This window comes from Dryobates pubescens, chromosome 22 (assembly GCF_014839835.1).
Source record: "Dryobates pubescens isolate bDryPub1 chromosome 22, bDryPub1.pri, whole genome shotgun sequence".
Taxonomy (NCBI): Eukaryota; Metazoa; Chordata; class Aves; order Piciformes; family Picidae; genus Dryobates; species Dryobates pubescens.
Genome location: NC_071633.1, coordinates 8,841,128 through 8,856,784, shown reverse-complemented (window position 1 = coordinate 8,856,784; position 15,657 = coordinate 8,841,128). Strand labels below are relative to the sequence as shown.

Below are 15,657 nucleotides of genomic sequence, written 5' to 3'. Positions count from 1 at the left end.
TTATTTTACTTTAGATTTTCTTGACATAACTGTTGAATCATAGAAATCTGTTTCAAAGATCTTGGCAAATTGAGAATAATAATGAAAAAGTTTAGAGAAAACCCCAAACAAAGAAACATCAAAATCGCAGGAGGGAAAAATACAACTTCGTTTGCTCTAAAATAAAGCATTGTTATACCTGCAATGATGTCATCCATCTGCTCCAAAGCTGCTTCCAGCATATGACTAGCGTCAGAAGCCATCATCTGTGATTTCTTCAGGCCTTTAATCTCTCTGCTGAAAAAAAACACAAAGGAAACCATGTGTTTTACACTAAACCAGCTCTGACAGAAAAATGTGTCACTGTTGCATCATAATTTAAGCCACACAAAGAAAAATCCACACTAGCAAAAATACAGCCTAACAATTGGAAAACTATCTAGATTGTTCCTATTCTAGATAGAGGTCTGGGGATTTCTGAGGTTTCCATCCATCAACGATCATTCTCAGTTTTCAAAACAAGGAAATACAGCTGGAAACAAAATCAGCAGTTGCAAATACTGGAAGTTTGAGGTTCCCCATCCCTCATCCTTTACAATGGTTTTCCCAGTGGATTTCAAACTTTTGCAGTGTGGGGGAAAAGAGGATTAAGTAGAGTTCAATGAAAGAATGAACACATGGTAAAAATCATGCTTAACCTACAAGCAGAACTCTGCAGGAGCTCTTTTTGATTGTTGCCTTAAGAGTAATGACAGCGAAATAATTTGTACTCCTCCTTTCTATACCCCCATTCAGTCTTTCTGCTATTTCTTTTGTGACATTAAAAATACAGGTCTTTCCATTCTAATAAACTAAATGTGAAGTTACCGCTAACTCTTTAAAGGAGGAGTAAAGACATTCATGTTACCCTCTGACATTAAGGACTACAAACAACATGTTCCAAAATTAGTCACTGCTTGTGAGTTGGTGTTGCTGGACTCTTAGTCAAGTAGCAGCCACTATTGTCAACAGATGACATTTCAAAGGGGAAAAGAATTTATGTTGCCCATTTCACTGCCTGCAAGAAAATTCTCTCTGCACTAAGACCCTTTTGGACATCGCTTCATCACTGAAGCATGAAACTAGTGCCCACACAGCAACGAACAGGGATCATACATATGCATAACTCTTGTAGTGCTCTTAACTCAAAATACTATCAAAGCCTTTAAAGGGTCATAGAGTCTTGATTTTTTTTCCCCCCTCGAGAGGTCTTTTGATATTCAGTCTTCTGATATAGCAAGTTTTTAAATCTGTGGTTCAAAACTGTTCAATTTGGGCAGCTTTCTAAGCAGCACAAAAGACAGTGGTCTGTCAGCAGCTAGAGATATCTATCACAGGCTGCAGTTTCTAAGCATGTGTATTGGCCATCGTATGTTGCTGATTATTCCAATGCCACTGAAATGTCCCTAATCTGTATTTATGCCATTACTAATGCAAAGAATGCAATTATTTTTAATTTAAATAAATACTATAGTCGTCTCTAAGGGCAATTCACATAGATGAAAATATTTTTGTGACAATTAAAACACTGGCCACTGTGACCAGCCCTTCTCCAGAAATCCATGGCCACCAGCTGTGTTGGTAAATCAGGACAGTAACTGGCACAAAGTTAGAAAGGATTATAAATGTGAAAAATACCTAAAATAGTACAGAGTTTCTATTGCTAGATTGCACTCTTATTTGTGCTGTTAGCTACTTCACATACTGGAGCTATACACAGTTGTTATTAACAAGATGCAGGACTACCATCAGTATTTCACCATCTGCAGTGAAAAAAAACAACACACCAACACACCCAACCAGAAAATGCCGATATATTGTATCACATACTTGAATTTATACTTACAGAAAACCTTTAATCAACTCCTTGGCACAAACCATAAAGTTATACTGGAAAATACCACCAGACCTAAGCACTGTATCTCCCAGCTCCCACACTGCCTATTTTTTCAACTATACCCACACCGTATTTACAGTTTAACTGCATTAAGCTAGAGTCAAACCTGCTGATCAAACAATAATTTCTTTGTAAAAGCAACGTTCTTTGCTCTGGAGCGATAATGTGATATTACTTGCTTGACATCTTTTTCTAGACAGACCTGTTGCTTGTGCTTCAGGCAAGTCTTACTTTCCCAGACACTCCCTTCTTATAATTTGACTGTTCTGAGCAATACTATGAAAACAGCTCGTTTGATCTCATATGCTTTCAGTTACCATTTGTGGTCTAGTTCTACAGAAACAGCTGCAATTGGGAATTTAAACAAATAATTTTCAAAAATTAGGTAACAAGACAGCTAGATCAATCCCAAGGCATCCTCATATAGGATCCATCTCTTTGCTGGCATTTTAATTGCAATTCCTATCAGCATTTTCCTTCCTGGTCAACATCAACAGATTCAGAACACCATGACTTACCCACTACATAAAAATATGCAATTATTTTGAAAAAATACATCTTTTTTTTTAAAGCTCTGGTAAGGATGGAACAAAAACTCTTAACATGATATTGCAAGGTTTCATCTCAGCAAATTCTAACTTTCAGGATTTATTAATTTATACACCAAGAAAATGCAAGAATTAATTTTACTCACCTTTTCTGGTCCCTAAGAAGAAACGAATTTTTCTCCTGATCTGCAAAAATTACTCACTATTAATAGCCAAAGTTTTACTGTTAAGCCGATACAGGTCTAAATTATTATCAGCCCTTCTAAGGCATATACTCATACTAATTTAAAGCCCAGCCCACAAGGGGAAAAAAAATAATATTGCAATCCTGTTTGTTATAATTACCTAAGTAACAAGATCTTCCAGGAAGTGCAGATGGAGCAAACTGGTTTGAATGCCCTAAATATATTTTGCTCAGCTAGCTTTACCCTCTGAGATACCCAATCTGAGATTTGCATTTCAAACAAGATGAAAAAATCTCTGGTAGAATTATTGTGCTTAGAGCCAATATCCCTTGCAAATTTCTTAATCTACTCTCTGTTTGTAAAAGTATAGCTTACTGTGTCCAAGAAGAACATAACATTTAACAGACATATTCATTATGAGCAAGATGGTCTTCAGAATTATGAAGAGCCTTAATTAAATTTGAACCTTTCATGGCTGCCTTAAAGCAGCAGCTGTCCAGAGATATGAACATGAACATTTAGGCAACTCATAAGTCAGATGTATTTTCAAGGTTGCTTTTAATAATGAGGTTGCCAACAGTTATGCAGAAAGATCTGATTTTTGACAAGAATTCAGATCTTGCCTTAATACACATAGTTTGAGTGTCCTACAAATTCCTTCTTAGAATTATTAGCTGTGCCTTCTAAATACCTACTGTCATATTTTCTTCTGAGAAGAATACATATTTGTAAACTGATTAAAGAGTCAAAGTCCTATATTACACTGCTTTATACTTAATGGTGTAATGAAATACCAAGCGGCTTGGGTAAGCTTCAGAAGTCCTCCACACTTTTCTCAGTTGCAAGATGACTCCTGAACTGGAACAAACTAATGTGCACCATTTCCACCAGTCATTTCCCACCTTACAAGTGCAGATTTGGCCTTTAGGAACCTAACATGACTCTCTAATTAGGTGAATCCTCAGTTCTAAATAACAATCCACAGCTGCTGGGAACAAAAGAATTTCTGATGATCACTGAAATGACCACCTAAGGATCACTACTTATACACCATCCTCCAGGACTACCCAGCTTGAAATCCCATTCATCTGATTATAGCTTAAATTTAATGTATTTGTTAGTACATACACAACTTACTCTATTTCCCCTTCATATGCTTCACAAGAATAGGCAGAGGGGCAAACAGAACCCTACCTTCACTGATTAACTTTTACATACTAAATAAAAGTAAAACTATAGCATTTTTTCAAGGATAACTAGAATGAGAATTAAAATAATAATAATATTTTCTGACAGAAAGTATAAAAGGTCTACACTGAGGGGGAGGAGGAAGCCCCAGAGAGAAATATACATTAGCCAAAGTAGAATGAAGACCTGATACTGAACTATTTCAGGTAGATAGCAGAAGAACAGATAAAGTCTGTAGACAACATACTGCTGGGAGTCCTTATAAGAAGGGACACCCTTAGGTGAAGCACAGTACAAGTACACTATCTCCATGATGAAAATGAGTTAACTAAGCTTATTAACAAAATAATTTACAATAGCTTATGCAGGCAGAGGGCTGTCACCCTGGCACTGGTTTGTATACCACTGATAAAAGAGTGAGAAGCAGTTAAGTACTAGGCTGCTTTTAAACATATCATACTAAATAATATGATTTAAAATATGAAAGGAACAGAATGTAGTTAAATATACTGCATTATGAAGTAGCAAAGTCAAAGCCAAACATCTGTTTTCAAAAATAAACTCATTAAGTTTGCTAGCATGAGTCTGAATTTCAATTTCAGGAGAAGTGAGGGGGAAGGAAAAAAGAAAGCACCCTTAAAAATATGCTAAATGATCTGACTGATACTTTATGATGCTTTAAGACACAAATCACCTCATAGTAACTCCTCCACAGTACTTGTGGATATTAGGTTACAGTTGCTATTGGTACCATAACTGAATTTCCTGACTCATGTTTGTACAGAGTCTCATCCTTACATGTAAAACCTGATGCTGGCAGAATGGCATGTGTAAAGAGAGGTCACTTCTGCTGTTGATAGAATTGCTATGAGAGCAGCTGAAATCCCTTCATTCCTTCAATGTTTTTTTTAAATGTTATCCATAAAATATTAAGAAATTTAAAAATAAATAAAATTTAATAAATTAAAATTAAATTGTTATCGTTTTCTGTTACCAGGGTATAAACAGAAATGTGGATCCCAACTTTGTGAATCCTAAAAATAAAAATGCATTATTTACTATTGAATTAAGTGAAAAAATACACAAATTATTTTATCTCCTTTGTCATCCAACTAGTTTCCATTTCTATTTGGTAAAAATTAAGGAAACAAAAAAAGGGAGGGGGGGGAAGGCATTCTCCCCCTCTTAAAAAAACCAACAAACCAAGTAACAAAACACTCAGGAGTTGAAAATCTTAAGATAATAATATAATGAATGATCCTGTTAAAGTAGATTCACGCTCTAGTAAAGTAAAAGGTGAGAAATGGTTACAAAAATAAACACAATAGTCATGCATGAATGAACTCTTTGTGTTAGAATAAAACAGAGGGCAAAATCTTGACAGAAATTGAAGACAGGGTATACATATTTAACATGAGTATTCAAAGCTGTCTTCTGTAAAAATCCTAAAAATTTAGGCAAACTATACTGGTGGTAAAAAAAATTCTTTAGAATCTGAAGATAAGAATTAACATTTCTTACAGTTCATAAATAGTTCTCAGGCTATTTGAAATCTCTGAAACCAAGGCTTCTCAACCTGGCCATGACAACCTACTTGACCAGGGCCAGTTACTTACAGAAAATCCTAGTGTTTGATTTTTGTTTGCCTTTCTGCATTTAGTAAGTTAGGTAGTTGGACATAATTCTTTTTGCCCAGTAAGCTGCTAGCGAACCAACTCAGCAGAGGAAGCACTACTAACTTACTTTGTTAATCTATTCAGTATATGTGTATACATCCCATGAGGGCTACAGATGTGTAAATGGGCTCTGTGGAAACAGAGATTTTGCATTAACTTATGCAGGTATCATTTGAAATATTAGTCTGTAAATAGAGCTAAGTCATTGAAGTAGGCAAGTGCTAACACAGGGCCAAAAGAGCTGATATTTCAAAGAAATGTATGCAGGCCCAATTTCTTCAGTTCCTCGACTTTTACAGAGCATCTCTGTAAAAATCAGCTGCTTTGCCAACAAAGAGCAAACACTCCAGAGTTAATTGGCTTACTTTTCAGAAGTCATACAGTCTTTGGTCCTCATGCCTCACCTTCTATTTCTTATTGCCTGTACTGTAATCAAAACAAGCATCCATCGCATCTATCCGACTCTGAGGCTGAAAGCAGCTATGTATTTTTGGAACACTTATGACACTGTAAGAATAGTCCTGCTCATCCCAACTAAAAGTCTCTCTGGTCCAGTGCTCTGTTTCTAATAATGTTCAGTGTGACACAGGTCCATAGTGATCAGCCTCCTGCTCCATCTTCCTGAATAATCAGCTAGCACGAGACTTTATGAAACAGACTGGATAAGAGCCATCATCTTTCACAGATGTTGAAGGATCTACCCGCCATACATTTATCTGATTTCAATTTGTATGATCATTTTGTATGATGTTTCAATGAACAACAGTGGTCAATCACTGCTCACCTTTTTAATGCCACTATCTTACAGTCTCTTTTGAGATCTATTCTTTTTCCCCCTACAACATCCCTGCTTACAGAGTCATTACCCTGCAAGACTGTCCCCAGAGCAACCCAAATCCATACTTTTCTGCACATTTGCTGCTTCTCCACATACTTTTTCTTCTTTTATTGTACTGTTGTTGAGATGAGATGACAAAAGTTACTTGGCACATTCAAGTTGCACCATATTTCTGATCTTCAGAAAAATGCCACATAAGAAATGCTATGAATAGGTGAGTGTATCCATGCAGAGTAAAAGCAATGAATCTTGACAGAAATAATTCATTTTGGAGGATCAGAAGAGTGGAGGATACTAAGAATTCCTTAAAATTGAGAGACAGTAGGTGAGGCTTTGTAGAGGAACTGGCACCAGAGGACACAGTGATACAAACTAGAAAAGGGATTATTTGAGATCAAAAGACAATTTTTATCCACAACATTTCTAAGGTAAAAAGTTGAGGTCTGGGTTAGACTACACAGACACAAATAAGAAATATATTTCTTATGATTATTTCTCATTACATAATTAACTACTCTTGAATTACTCAGGTTAAAAAGCATCCTGAATTTACCTCAACTTTATTAGTGTGATATGAAGACTTTTGCCTAACTCAACTCAGTTTAAGACATAAGGCTAAAAACTAATATTAAAAAGACAGCTTTTTTGACTTTGTGAAGTTTAGTTTCATATTAGTATTTTTCCCTCTGAAATATTTTATGCAGCAATTTATAAATAACTGGAACATCACTAGGCTGGTTTAATATGACCCACACTGCATCTGTGAACACAAACATGCTGAATCCACACTAAGAGGAACTGACAGTATTGAGTACTTCTGTACAGATTTAAGCTTCAGTAGCAATTTTTACGAGTGTCTGCAGGAAAGAAAGGAAGAGAAAATAATATACTTCTGCTAGAAACAGCAAATTCAACAAAACTGAATCTGCTTGGATTAAAACGAAGAAAAACAATTGGATCACTGTGGAAAGCATCCTATCCCACACTACTCACCACATTAATGAAAACAGGAATTTTAACAGCTGCTTATAAACAAAACATTCTTACACTGATTGCTTCCTGAAGATTAATAAAAATACCTTTGGAAAAAGCTGTCCTAAAATTCTCTCTTTTTCTGCCTCAAGAACAGGAGTAACCAAAAGGCAAAAATTCTCCATGGCAAGTTAAACCCTGATCTAAAATGACACATTTCATTGATTTTACTCCTGTTATTCAGAATATAGAACATCATACTTCTTGCAGAACTGGACAAATAAGGAAGAGGATGTATCAAAACGTTGTGCCACAGCTATTTTCTAAATCAGACAGTAATATATTCTCCCATATTTACTTTTCTTACTTAATGGATTAACATAATTTTCTAATTATGAGAAAAAGCATTATACAGAGAGACAATGTTGCATGACAGACACAACAGTAATTTGACATCCAAAAGCAACATTTAATATTTTTAAGATTCAGATGGGTGAGAGAAACTTGCAATACCTGCCAGCTGATGAAACATTATTAAAAGGTGGCAAGAAAAATGTGACATCCTTTATAGTTGTTTTTCTATTGAATCCTATAAGGAAAACAAATACCAAGATGACCAGAGACAGATTAAGACTTCAGAGGGAACACAAAGCAGCCCATAATCAATATATGACTTGATATATAGATCTTCCTCAAAGACCTATTATATGAAGAAGCTGTATTTGCTCACAGAAGAGCATGTTTACCTAGGATCCAAATCATCACACTGAAAACCCATTGAAATGCTCAGCTTCTCTCTTTCAGATGATGTACTCTGTTACTGTGTCTTGTTCTGGTTATGGTGATAGAGCAGAAACTGTACATCCTGTTTTGAACATTAGGTGCAAACTTTTAATAGTCTTACAAAAGACTTCTGAAGTTGTTGATGTATGTCCTGAGCACATCTCAAAATCCAGTGACTAATTTGGCCATTTCTTCTGGGCGGCTATAAATCTGCCAATGTAACTGTTTAAGGAGTGATGGTAATGCCACTGGAAGACCACCCATACTTATGTGATTTCATACATAAAGCAAAGCACAAATTCATACCTTAAGCTGGGCATAGGACCTTGGTGGGGGGCAGGAATGGAATTAATACTAAATTCAGATAAGAGTTTATGCTTACTGCATTGTTAGGATCTGTACTTAAACCTAGTGAGAAGAGTTTCAAGAAGCATACAAGAATGTTACTACAGAATAATTGAGTCTCAGAACAGTTGAGGTTGGAAGGCACCTCTTTGAATCATCTACTTCAATTCCTAAGAGCTTGTTTTTATGAATATATAGGTTAACATGGCCTGGGACACCACCAAAGCACTGAACATACAGAACAATGATGACAACAAAAATTTCATTATGAACTACACAATGATAGAACATTTTAAGTAAAAGCTGGAGAAGTTTTATGCAAGAAGATCTTAGTACATCTCTGCGTGGTACTGCACACAGCAAATACCAGCCACATGGAATGCAAACAACTTTGATTCCCAGGGTCCTCTGCACTGGTTTCCTATCTATTTAAAATATTGCATTTACCTTCCCAAGGTCTTTGCTAGAGAACTTTTTTTTTTTTTTGGTCCTGAGTGAAACATCAAAATACTTCTGTTTAGGAGATGATTGAATTACATGCATTAATTTCTCATCATCACAGAAACACATTCATAAATCTTACTGCAATGTCATTAGAGTAAGATGTTCTGATTACACATTATTAAAGCAGATGCTACCATCTGCGCTGTATTATTGTGGAACAAAATATGACTTGCTACATCCAAGAGGCACTTGGCAAATATTTTCCCTTGTCAAACTAAGACTTCAGAAACAAACTTTGATCTTAAAATAGTGCAAATTGGAAACAAAATTACTTCTTTGTATGAGCAGCACAGACAGAAACAAGAAGGCATCCCCCAACTAAGTCACCTCTGAACGTGCAGACGAACCAGACTTGTTTTCAGAAGAGTATAAAGCAATACAGCAGCTTCTATACTGTCAGTGCTTGAAACCCAGATTACAATTCAGCAATTTACATTTATCTTTAGTAATTACTTTATCTGCTGTACAATCTGTTGATCTTAGAGAATATGAAGACATAGCCCAGAAGTGAATCATTCTCTATGAATATTCATATAGGCCACATCATTGCTTTAATGAAAATGAGACTTGCAGTGAGCATTTGATAAGCAACACTCAAAACAGAATCAAGCTTTGGGTCTGCTTTTTTCCTCCAACCAGCTTGTCTTTGAGCACTCAGTCTTATTTTACACCTCCAGCCTAATTAAAGATTTTGCTGAAGAATAATCAGGCCTCTTGCTCTGTTTTCTCCAAATTCACATCCGGTTCAGGAAACCATCATCATGTCCTTGGTTAATATGCAAAAGACCCCTCATACAATCAGCTGTTCATGCTGTGTCATTGCAATGTTTTGGAAGCCAGACACGTCATTTACCATTCCAGGCATGTTATCTGCCACATACTATCTTGTCATCGTCAGGTTTCTTATCTTTTCCCCCTCTCTAAACCACTAAGTGATGTGTTTCCCCCTGTATTTAATTCTCAACTTTTATCTTCAGTCACTTCAGATTTTACCTGGAAAATGCAACTGAACACATGAACATATTTTTATGTGGATATAAAGTATCCACATTATCTATATCACATACACAGAGTTCAGAAAAATACTAATGGCCTCCCATTATTTTGTTGATCATCTGGCAGAGAAATAATGTCCTGCTTCATGCATGTGAAAATATCAAATCTTCCTCTTTGATCAGTATGAAAATATACAGTTCATTCCTCTCAGCAGCTTTGGGTTAGAGGTCTTCCAGAAATCCTGGTAATGTCCATAACAATCTTGCTTTACAGGTTATCAAATTAGAGGTTTAAAATCCAGGTCACATTTATAGTCCTTTACACCACTACATTGTAACTTGGCAGATGCACAGTACAAATTCAACAAATTGACCTAGACTGACAACAGTGTCAAAAGGATTTACTTTCTACATTTCTTTCAGAAATAAATTATCTTTGCAATTTAACTTCTTTGTTCTCTGCATCAATGAATTGCCAAGTAAGAGCAAAATGCTATTGGGCAATGGTTTTAGAGCAAATAAACACACGAAGATCCAGGGAAACAAAAGAGGCAACTGTAATGTTACAAAATACAAAAGAGACCTGAAATTAAAACCTTGTGCTGAAACTTATAGGCAGATGCATATAGCTAGCTACAAAAATTGGACTTTTATTTTGTTGCTTTATGTGCATGTATTAAGAGAAGAACTATGAGACACCGTAAAAGGGTGGCAGGAGAAATTGAAGCTGTTACAGCTCATGAAAGAGATGTTATCACCTCAGAGCTGGTGCTTAGACAAAGTTAAAGAACAGATTGCTCAAAGGTGGGAGTGTCTGTTTCTGTAGCTTTTCAAAGTAACAGGTGAGTTCATAGCACAGAAAATACAAAAGCAAATGGAAAAATTCAGAGAACTTAAACAGCTTCCAGATTTTGAGTGGTCATGATATTGGGGGGGGGGTGGGGGGGTGGGAAATCATATATATGTACTGAACTCTGGTAATCAAGCATCCCTTCAAGAGCATTTAGCCATTGCTAGTTAAACTTTACTCAGTAGCTTATGAGAATTTCAAGATTATACCTTAAAAAGTCAAATTCACCAAACTCCGAGGATGAGGTGACAAGCATATATCCAGAGATTTTAAATGGTTCAGCTTCAAAAACAGAAAAGTGACTTCTGAAGGTTGTTATCTACTGCCCTAAACAATGTTATCTTCTGTTGCATTACTAGTTCTACACTGTTACAGTTATTTTTGGAAAATGCAGAAAAGCCTTGTTTGATATAGTACTTGAACAGCACTACATTTGCATCTACACTGAATGATCATTAGCACAAAATGCATTTCACTATGCAGCATTTCTCTGGTTGGATAAACTCTAAATTCTCCAAATCATACTGCGGACACCTAAAGCAAGAAGAGGTTTTCATCCTATTCCTGTTCATCTCTTTTTTGGGGGGACAGAAGGAAAGGTGGATTTTTTTGCTAACTAGCAAGGCCCACTGAAGCTCTGCGTTTTATGTATGAGCAGATTCCTTTGCTAATCTTACCAGGTCAAGGCCCTGATTTGTTTGAGCTGAGAGGCTCAAACAAATCCCTAGCTGTGGGGAAAGTGAACCAAGTTTCTGATCTGTCTCTGAATACTCTAGTAAGAGTGAAAGTAGCATCTAGGCATAAGTGCTTCATAGGTGTTTGTCAGACTTTGTTTTGAAGCAAGACTGTAAAGAAGCAAACAGGAAACAAGTTAGGTAACAAGAGGGCTAGAAGCAGGCCTGCACACAGGGGGGGGAAAAAAAAGGTGGGTCAATCTCATTACATTTTTTCATGTTTTGCACTCACAGCATATTTCTCCCTCTGCTTTTATGATGACTCCATTAAAGCATTCAAAGAAGGTGATTCTTAAGGTCTCCTTTACATTTTTCTATATATTCTCTTTCCATCCTACATTCAAGCACACTCTACCATATTAAGTCATGTTATGCTACCTTAGAGCATGCACATTCAGTACAGAGTAAAACAAAGACTTTATGTAACAGAAACATGACAGACAAAACAGAAATAATTGCTTCTGGAATCCAGAAAGTACTTTTCCAGCCTATGCATGCACTGATATACTCTATTTCCACAAACACACCCTGATCACTTTTTCACACTGCTGGTACCACATTAGGAAAGATGAAGTGAGATCAGATATAGTTGGAGTGCTCGGAGGACAATGCTTAGCCCAACTCTACTTCCTTCCCACCTGCCTTCCCTGCTTCTAGCATAGTCCTCCTATGGATGGGTTTGCCAGAGCAACACCAAGATGGTAACAGCAGTGCCCTCTGCCACCATTCCTCCAATTCCTCAGCCTCTCGTAATGCGACATGAAAGCAGCAAGGGAACGTGGAATCAGGGAACAATGCTTCCACCCAATTTCCACCATACTTAAGCCATACAGATTAATCGGTTCCTGCCCCCTCCCTTTAATTTGGCACTTTCCACAGGGCAGAACCCCAGAAGTACAATAGATAAACTACTATATGTTTTTTCAGGACACTTGATTATTACCTACTTATGTAAATAAAGCACTTACATTTCCAGAACTGATGCTAATATTATTTCAAAACAGTTACACACATATTATATGTATCTACAACAGATTTAAACATCAGGAGTCAGTGACAAGATCAGTCTTGAGCTGCCACTCAGTTTAAGTCTTGTTACTAGTGACTTGAAATTTTTTTATGTATTAAGAATTATATTACAATTTTAAAAAAATATAAATTTCCTTGTTCTGGTATCAAGAGATACTTGTCCTGAAGACAAATCTAAGAGTCTTTTGAGATGTCCTTCTTCTCTTACACTGAGTGAAGAAGGTCCAAGAATCCCTTACAATTGCTTCCAGCTGGAGCTATCAGCAAATGCAGGGTAAGTCCACATCACTTAAAAAAGATTCATATTTACTTAGGTTTGTCCCAACTTGTCCTTTCACTCTCTTCCTCTGCCAAGTTCTACTTCACTAATTTCTCCATTAGAAAGACACAAAAAGCGTGAAGAATTACTGGGTTTAAGTTCCTACAGCAGATCCAAGCAAAATGCAGGAAAACATGCAAAGTAAATCAATAAACCTGGAAAGCTGAAATTCAGACCTCTTTGTTCTCCCATCCACTCTTTCCACACCTCCTTACAGATTGGAGCCCATCATGCACCTGTTCACAGATTGCTGTCTATGGGGTTTCAGTTTGGAGTTTATTTTGGAGAAGCGCCCCTCACGGTTTGCCTTCCTACCAAAACCCTGCAATTAAAAATCTGCAAGTGCAGATGACCTTTATGCCTATGGAAATACAATGTGTTTTGCATCTTCAAAACCAGATACTGTGCTTTGCCTATACACAGAGTCACAGTTACTGACCTACCAAATGAATACTACACATCTTACTTTGTCCCATGCAACATGAACAAATGGTCACATACCATGAGACGTTGATTCCTTACCCGCCCTGTCAATATTAAGGGAGAGGTATTTTAATCATATAATAGCATGATAACATGCATGCTTAATGACGAAACTGGAGATCACTTGGCATCTCCTCATACTCTTACTCCCTTATCTTGGCGCTGGTAAAACAGACCGTAACACTCAGTTTCGTCTTCCAGCTCTCCTTTTCTGAACATCTTTTTAACTATCCTCTTCCTTCCCTCCTCCCCCCCGGCTCTTTTCTGAATTAATGTTGTTACAGGCTGGAGGGAGAGCACCTCACTGCCCCCTCAGAGAGCTGGGCTGCAACTGGATGTCATCACTGACAGCAGTTTCTGAATCGACTGTTCTGTGTCAACAGATCTGTCTATTTGCTGAACTGCTAGTTGAACTCAAGTTTCAAAGCTTTGCTCCCTGTGAGAATAAATATTTAACTTACAGGAGCCGCGTCTACTTAAAAGCCGGTCTTCTCAGCAGCATGGAGCCCGTAACTCCCGCAGCAAGAACTCAGCATTGAGAGAGCAGAATCAACAGGCTTCACAGCCTCGTCCGCAGCGGGATTCGTGAAGGATTCCCTGACGACAAACGGCCGAAGCGCCCCAGAAGCCGTCAGCGGCCGGAGTGCCTCTGACCTGCCTCTGACCCGACGGTGCCCTCCATCGGACCGCGACAGCGCTCGGCCCAATACTCCACCACCCCACCGCCCGAGACGCCGGGACAGCGGCGCAACCTCCCGTGCCTCCCTGCGCTGAGGCCAGGCCGGGCCCGTCTGCCGCCCGCCCTCTTACACCGCCCGCGCGCGCCGGCACCACGGCGTCCCACCTGCGCCACAGCCTCCAGGTGCGCCGCGCGCCCCCGACTGCCTCACGCATCGCCCGGGCCCCGCGCCATTGGTTGTGGAGACAGGACCGGCAGCCACCGCCGCCACGTGACAGCTAGCTGCGCGGCGGGAGCAAGGGCGCGCGGTGGCACTGCACCACCCTGCGCGGGCAGGTGCGAAAGGGTTCGCGCGGTGGCACTGCACCACCCTGCGCGGGCAGGTGTGAGGGGGTCGCGCGGCAGCCTCAGCCCGACTACGAAGTGTGGCCTGGGCCCTGACAGGACGGAGGCAAAATCTGTTTTCGAGAGTTCGGGTAGGTGCCTGTCTGGTACCTTACAGCCTCCTCTGCCTCGCAGCACCTCAGTTTCAGCAGCTACAACGTGCCCCGCAGAAATTGGTGAGGTTTAGCTTGCCCCTTGCTACAGCTTTCTAGATCCTAGCTCCACAACCTTTCCAGTTACCTCACTGATGTGATGGAAACTGGGAATTACAGCCTTTCTATGAATTCAGCATGAAGGGAATGTCTGAGACCAGGTCTATGAATCACATACTAGGTATTCCAGATAAAGAATTGAACCTCACAGAGTAAACATTCCCAAGGTGGGAGAGGGAGAAAATGAGAAGTGAACATCTCTGAACATGTTAAAGATAATTAAAACTGGCAAGAATCCACATGATGTGTATTAATTTGGCTTGCCTTTGAATTTTTCTTGCCCTTCCTCTCAGCTTTGAGGTAGTCAAATAGGTCACGTGGAGGAGTGGTCAATATTACAATAGCTGATAGCATTTTCATCTTTTGTGATATCATAAATTATTACTATGGCACTGCTTATTTACTCCACTGTTCTTAAATCCTTTGGGAAAGGCTCAATAGAATTTAGACCAGTCTGAGCAAAGTGAAAAGCATTGTTCAACACCGGCTTGGTTTCCCCTCCTTTTCCTGGGCTAGCCTCCCTGGTGGTCTGGGACAGGTGTCTGGGTGACTTTCCATGTGGTGGAAGCAGCATCTGAGACCCAGTTTATTCCTTTATTGTTGGGAAGGGTTGTTACCTCCTTTCTTGTTTATTCCTGACCTGGAATAGTCAAGACACAGCCGGTACATGTTGTATTTGAGTGTTTTGCTAGGAAAAGCAGTGTCAGCCAGTACATGGGAAGGCGAGCATGGCCATGCCCTACAGCTGTGAAGGGAGGGGGCCTGAACAGAGAGGCTGTGCAATTACTGCCACTCCCTTGGGAAGCACAGGCACAACCAGGAGGAGGTTGAGAAGCACAGGCTAAGCGTCGACTATAAACCACTGTCCTCCTGCTGCACTGTGGTATTCACACGTAATCATTGTACTGTTCTGCTTCTCTATTGTTTGATATATGGAGCACTGGTACTACTACAATGTTATTGTACTACTTCAGTGTAGAGGGAGTCCTGGTTTTGGGCTGCCTTTACCTTGTTGATC

The 15,657-nt window shown here is 38.9% G+C and overlaps 1 protein-coding gene across 1 annotated transcript in view; it reads right to left on the bottom strand.

Moving 5' to 3' along the window:
- The window catches only part of PPFIBP2 (PPFIA binding protein 2), a 74,053-nt gene extending 73,785 nt beyond the window's left edge, over positions 1 to 268 (bottom strand). The window contains exon 1 of the mRNA XM_054171977.1: positions 179 to 268. Within this exon, the coding sequence (XP_054027952.1) occupies positions 179 to 245 (67 nt within the window). The 5' untranslated portion in view covers positions 246 to 268. The remainder of the gene's footprint in view (positions 1 to 178) is intronic.
- Positions 269 to 15,657: the final 15,389 nt, after the last annotated feature.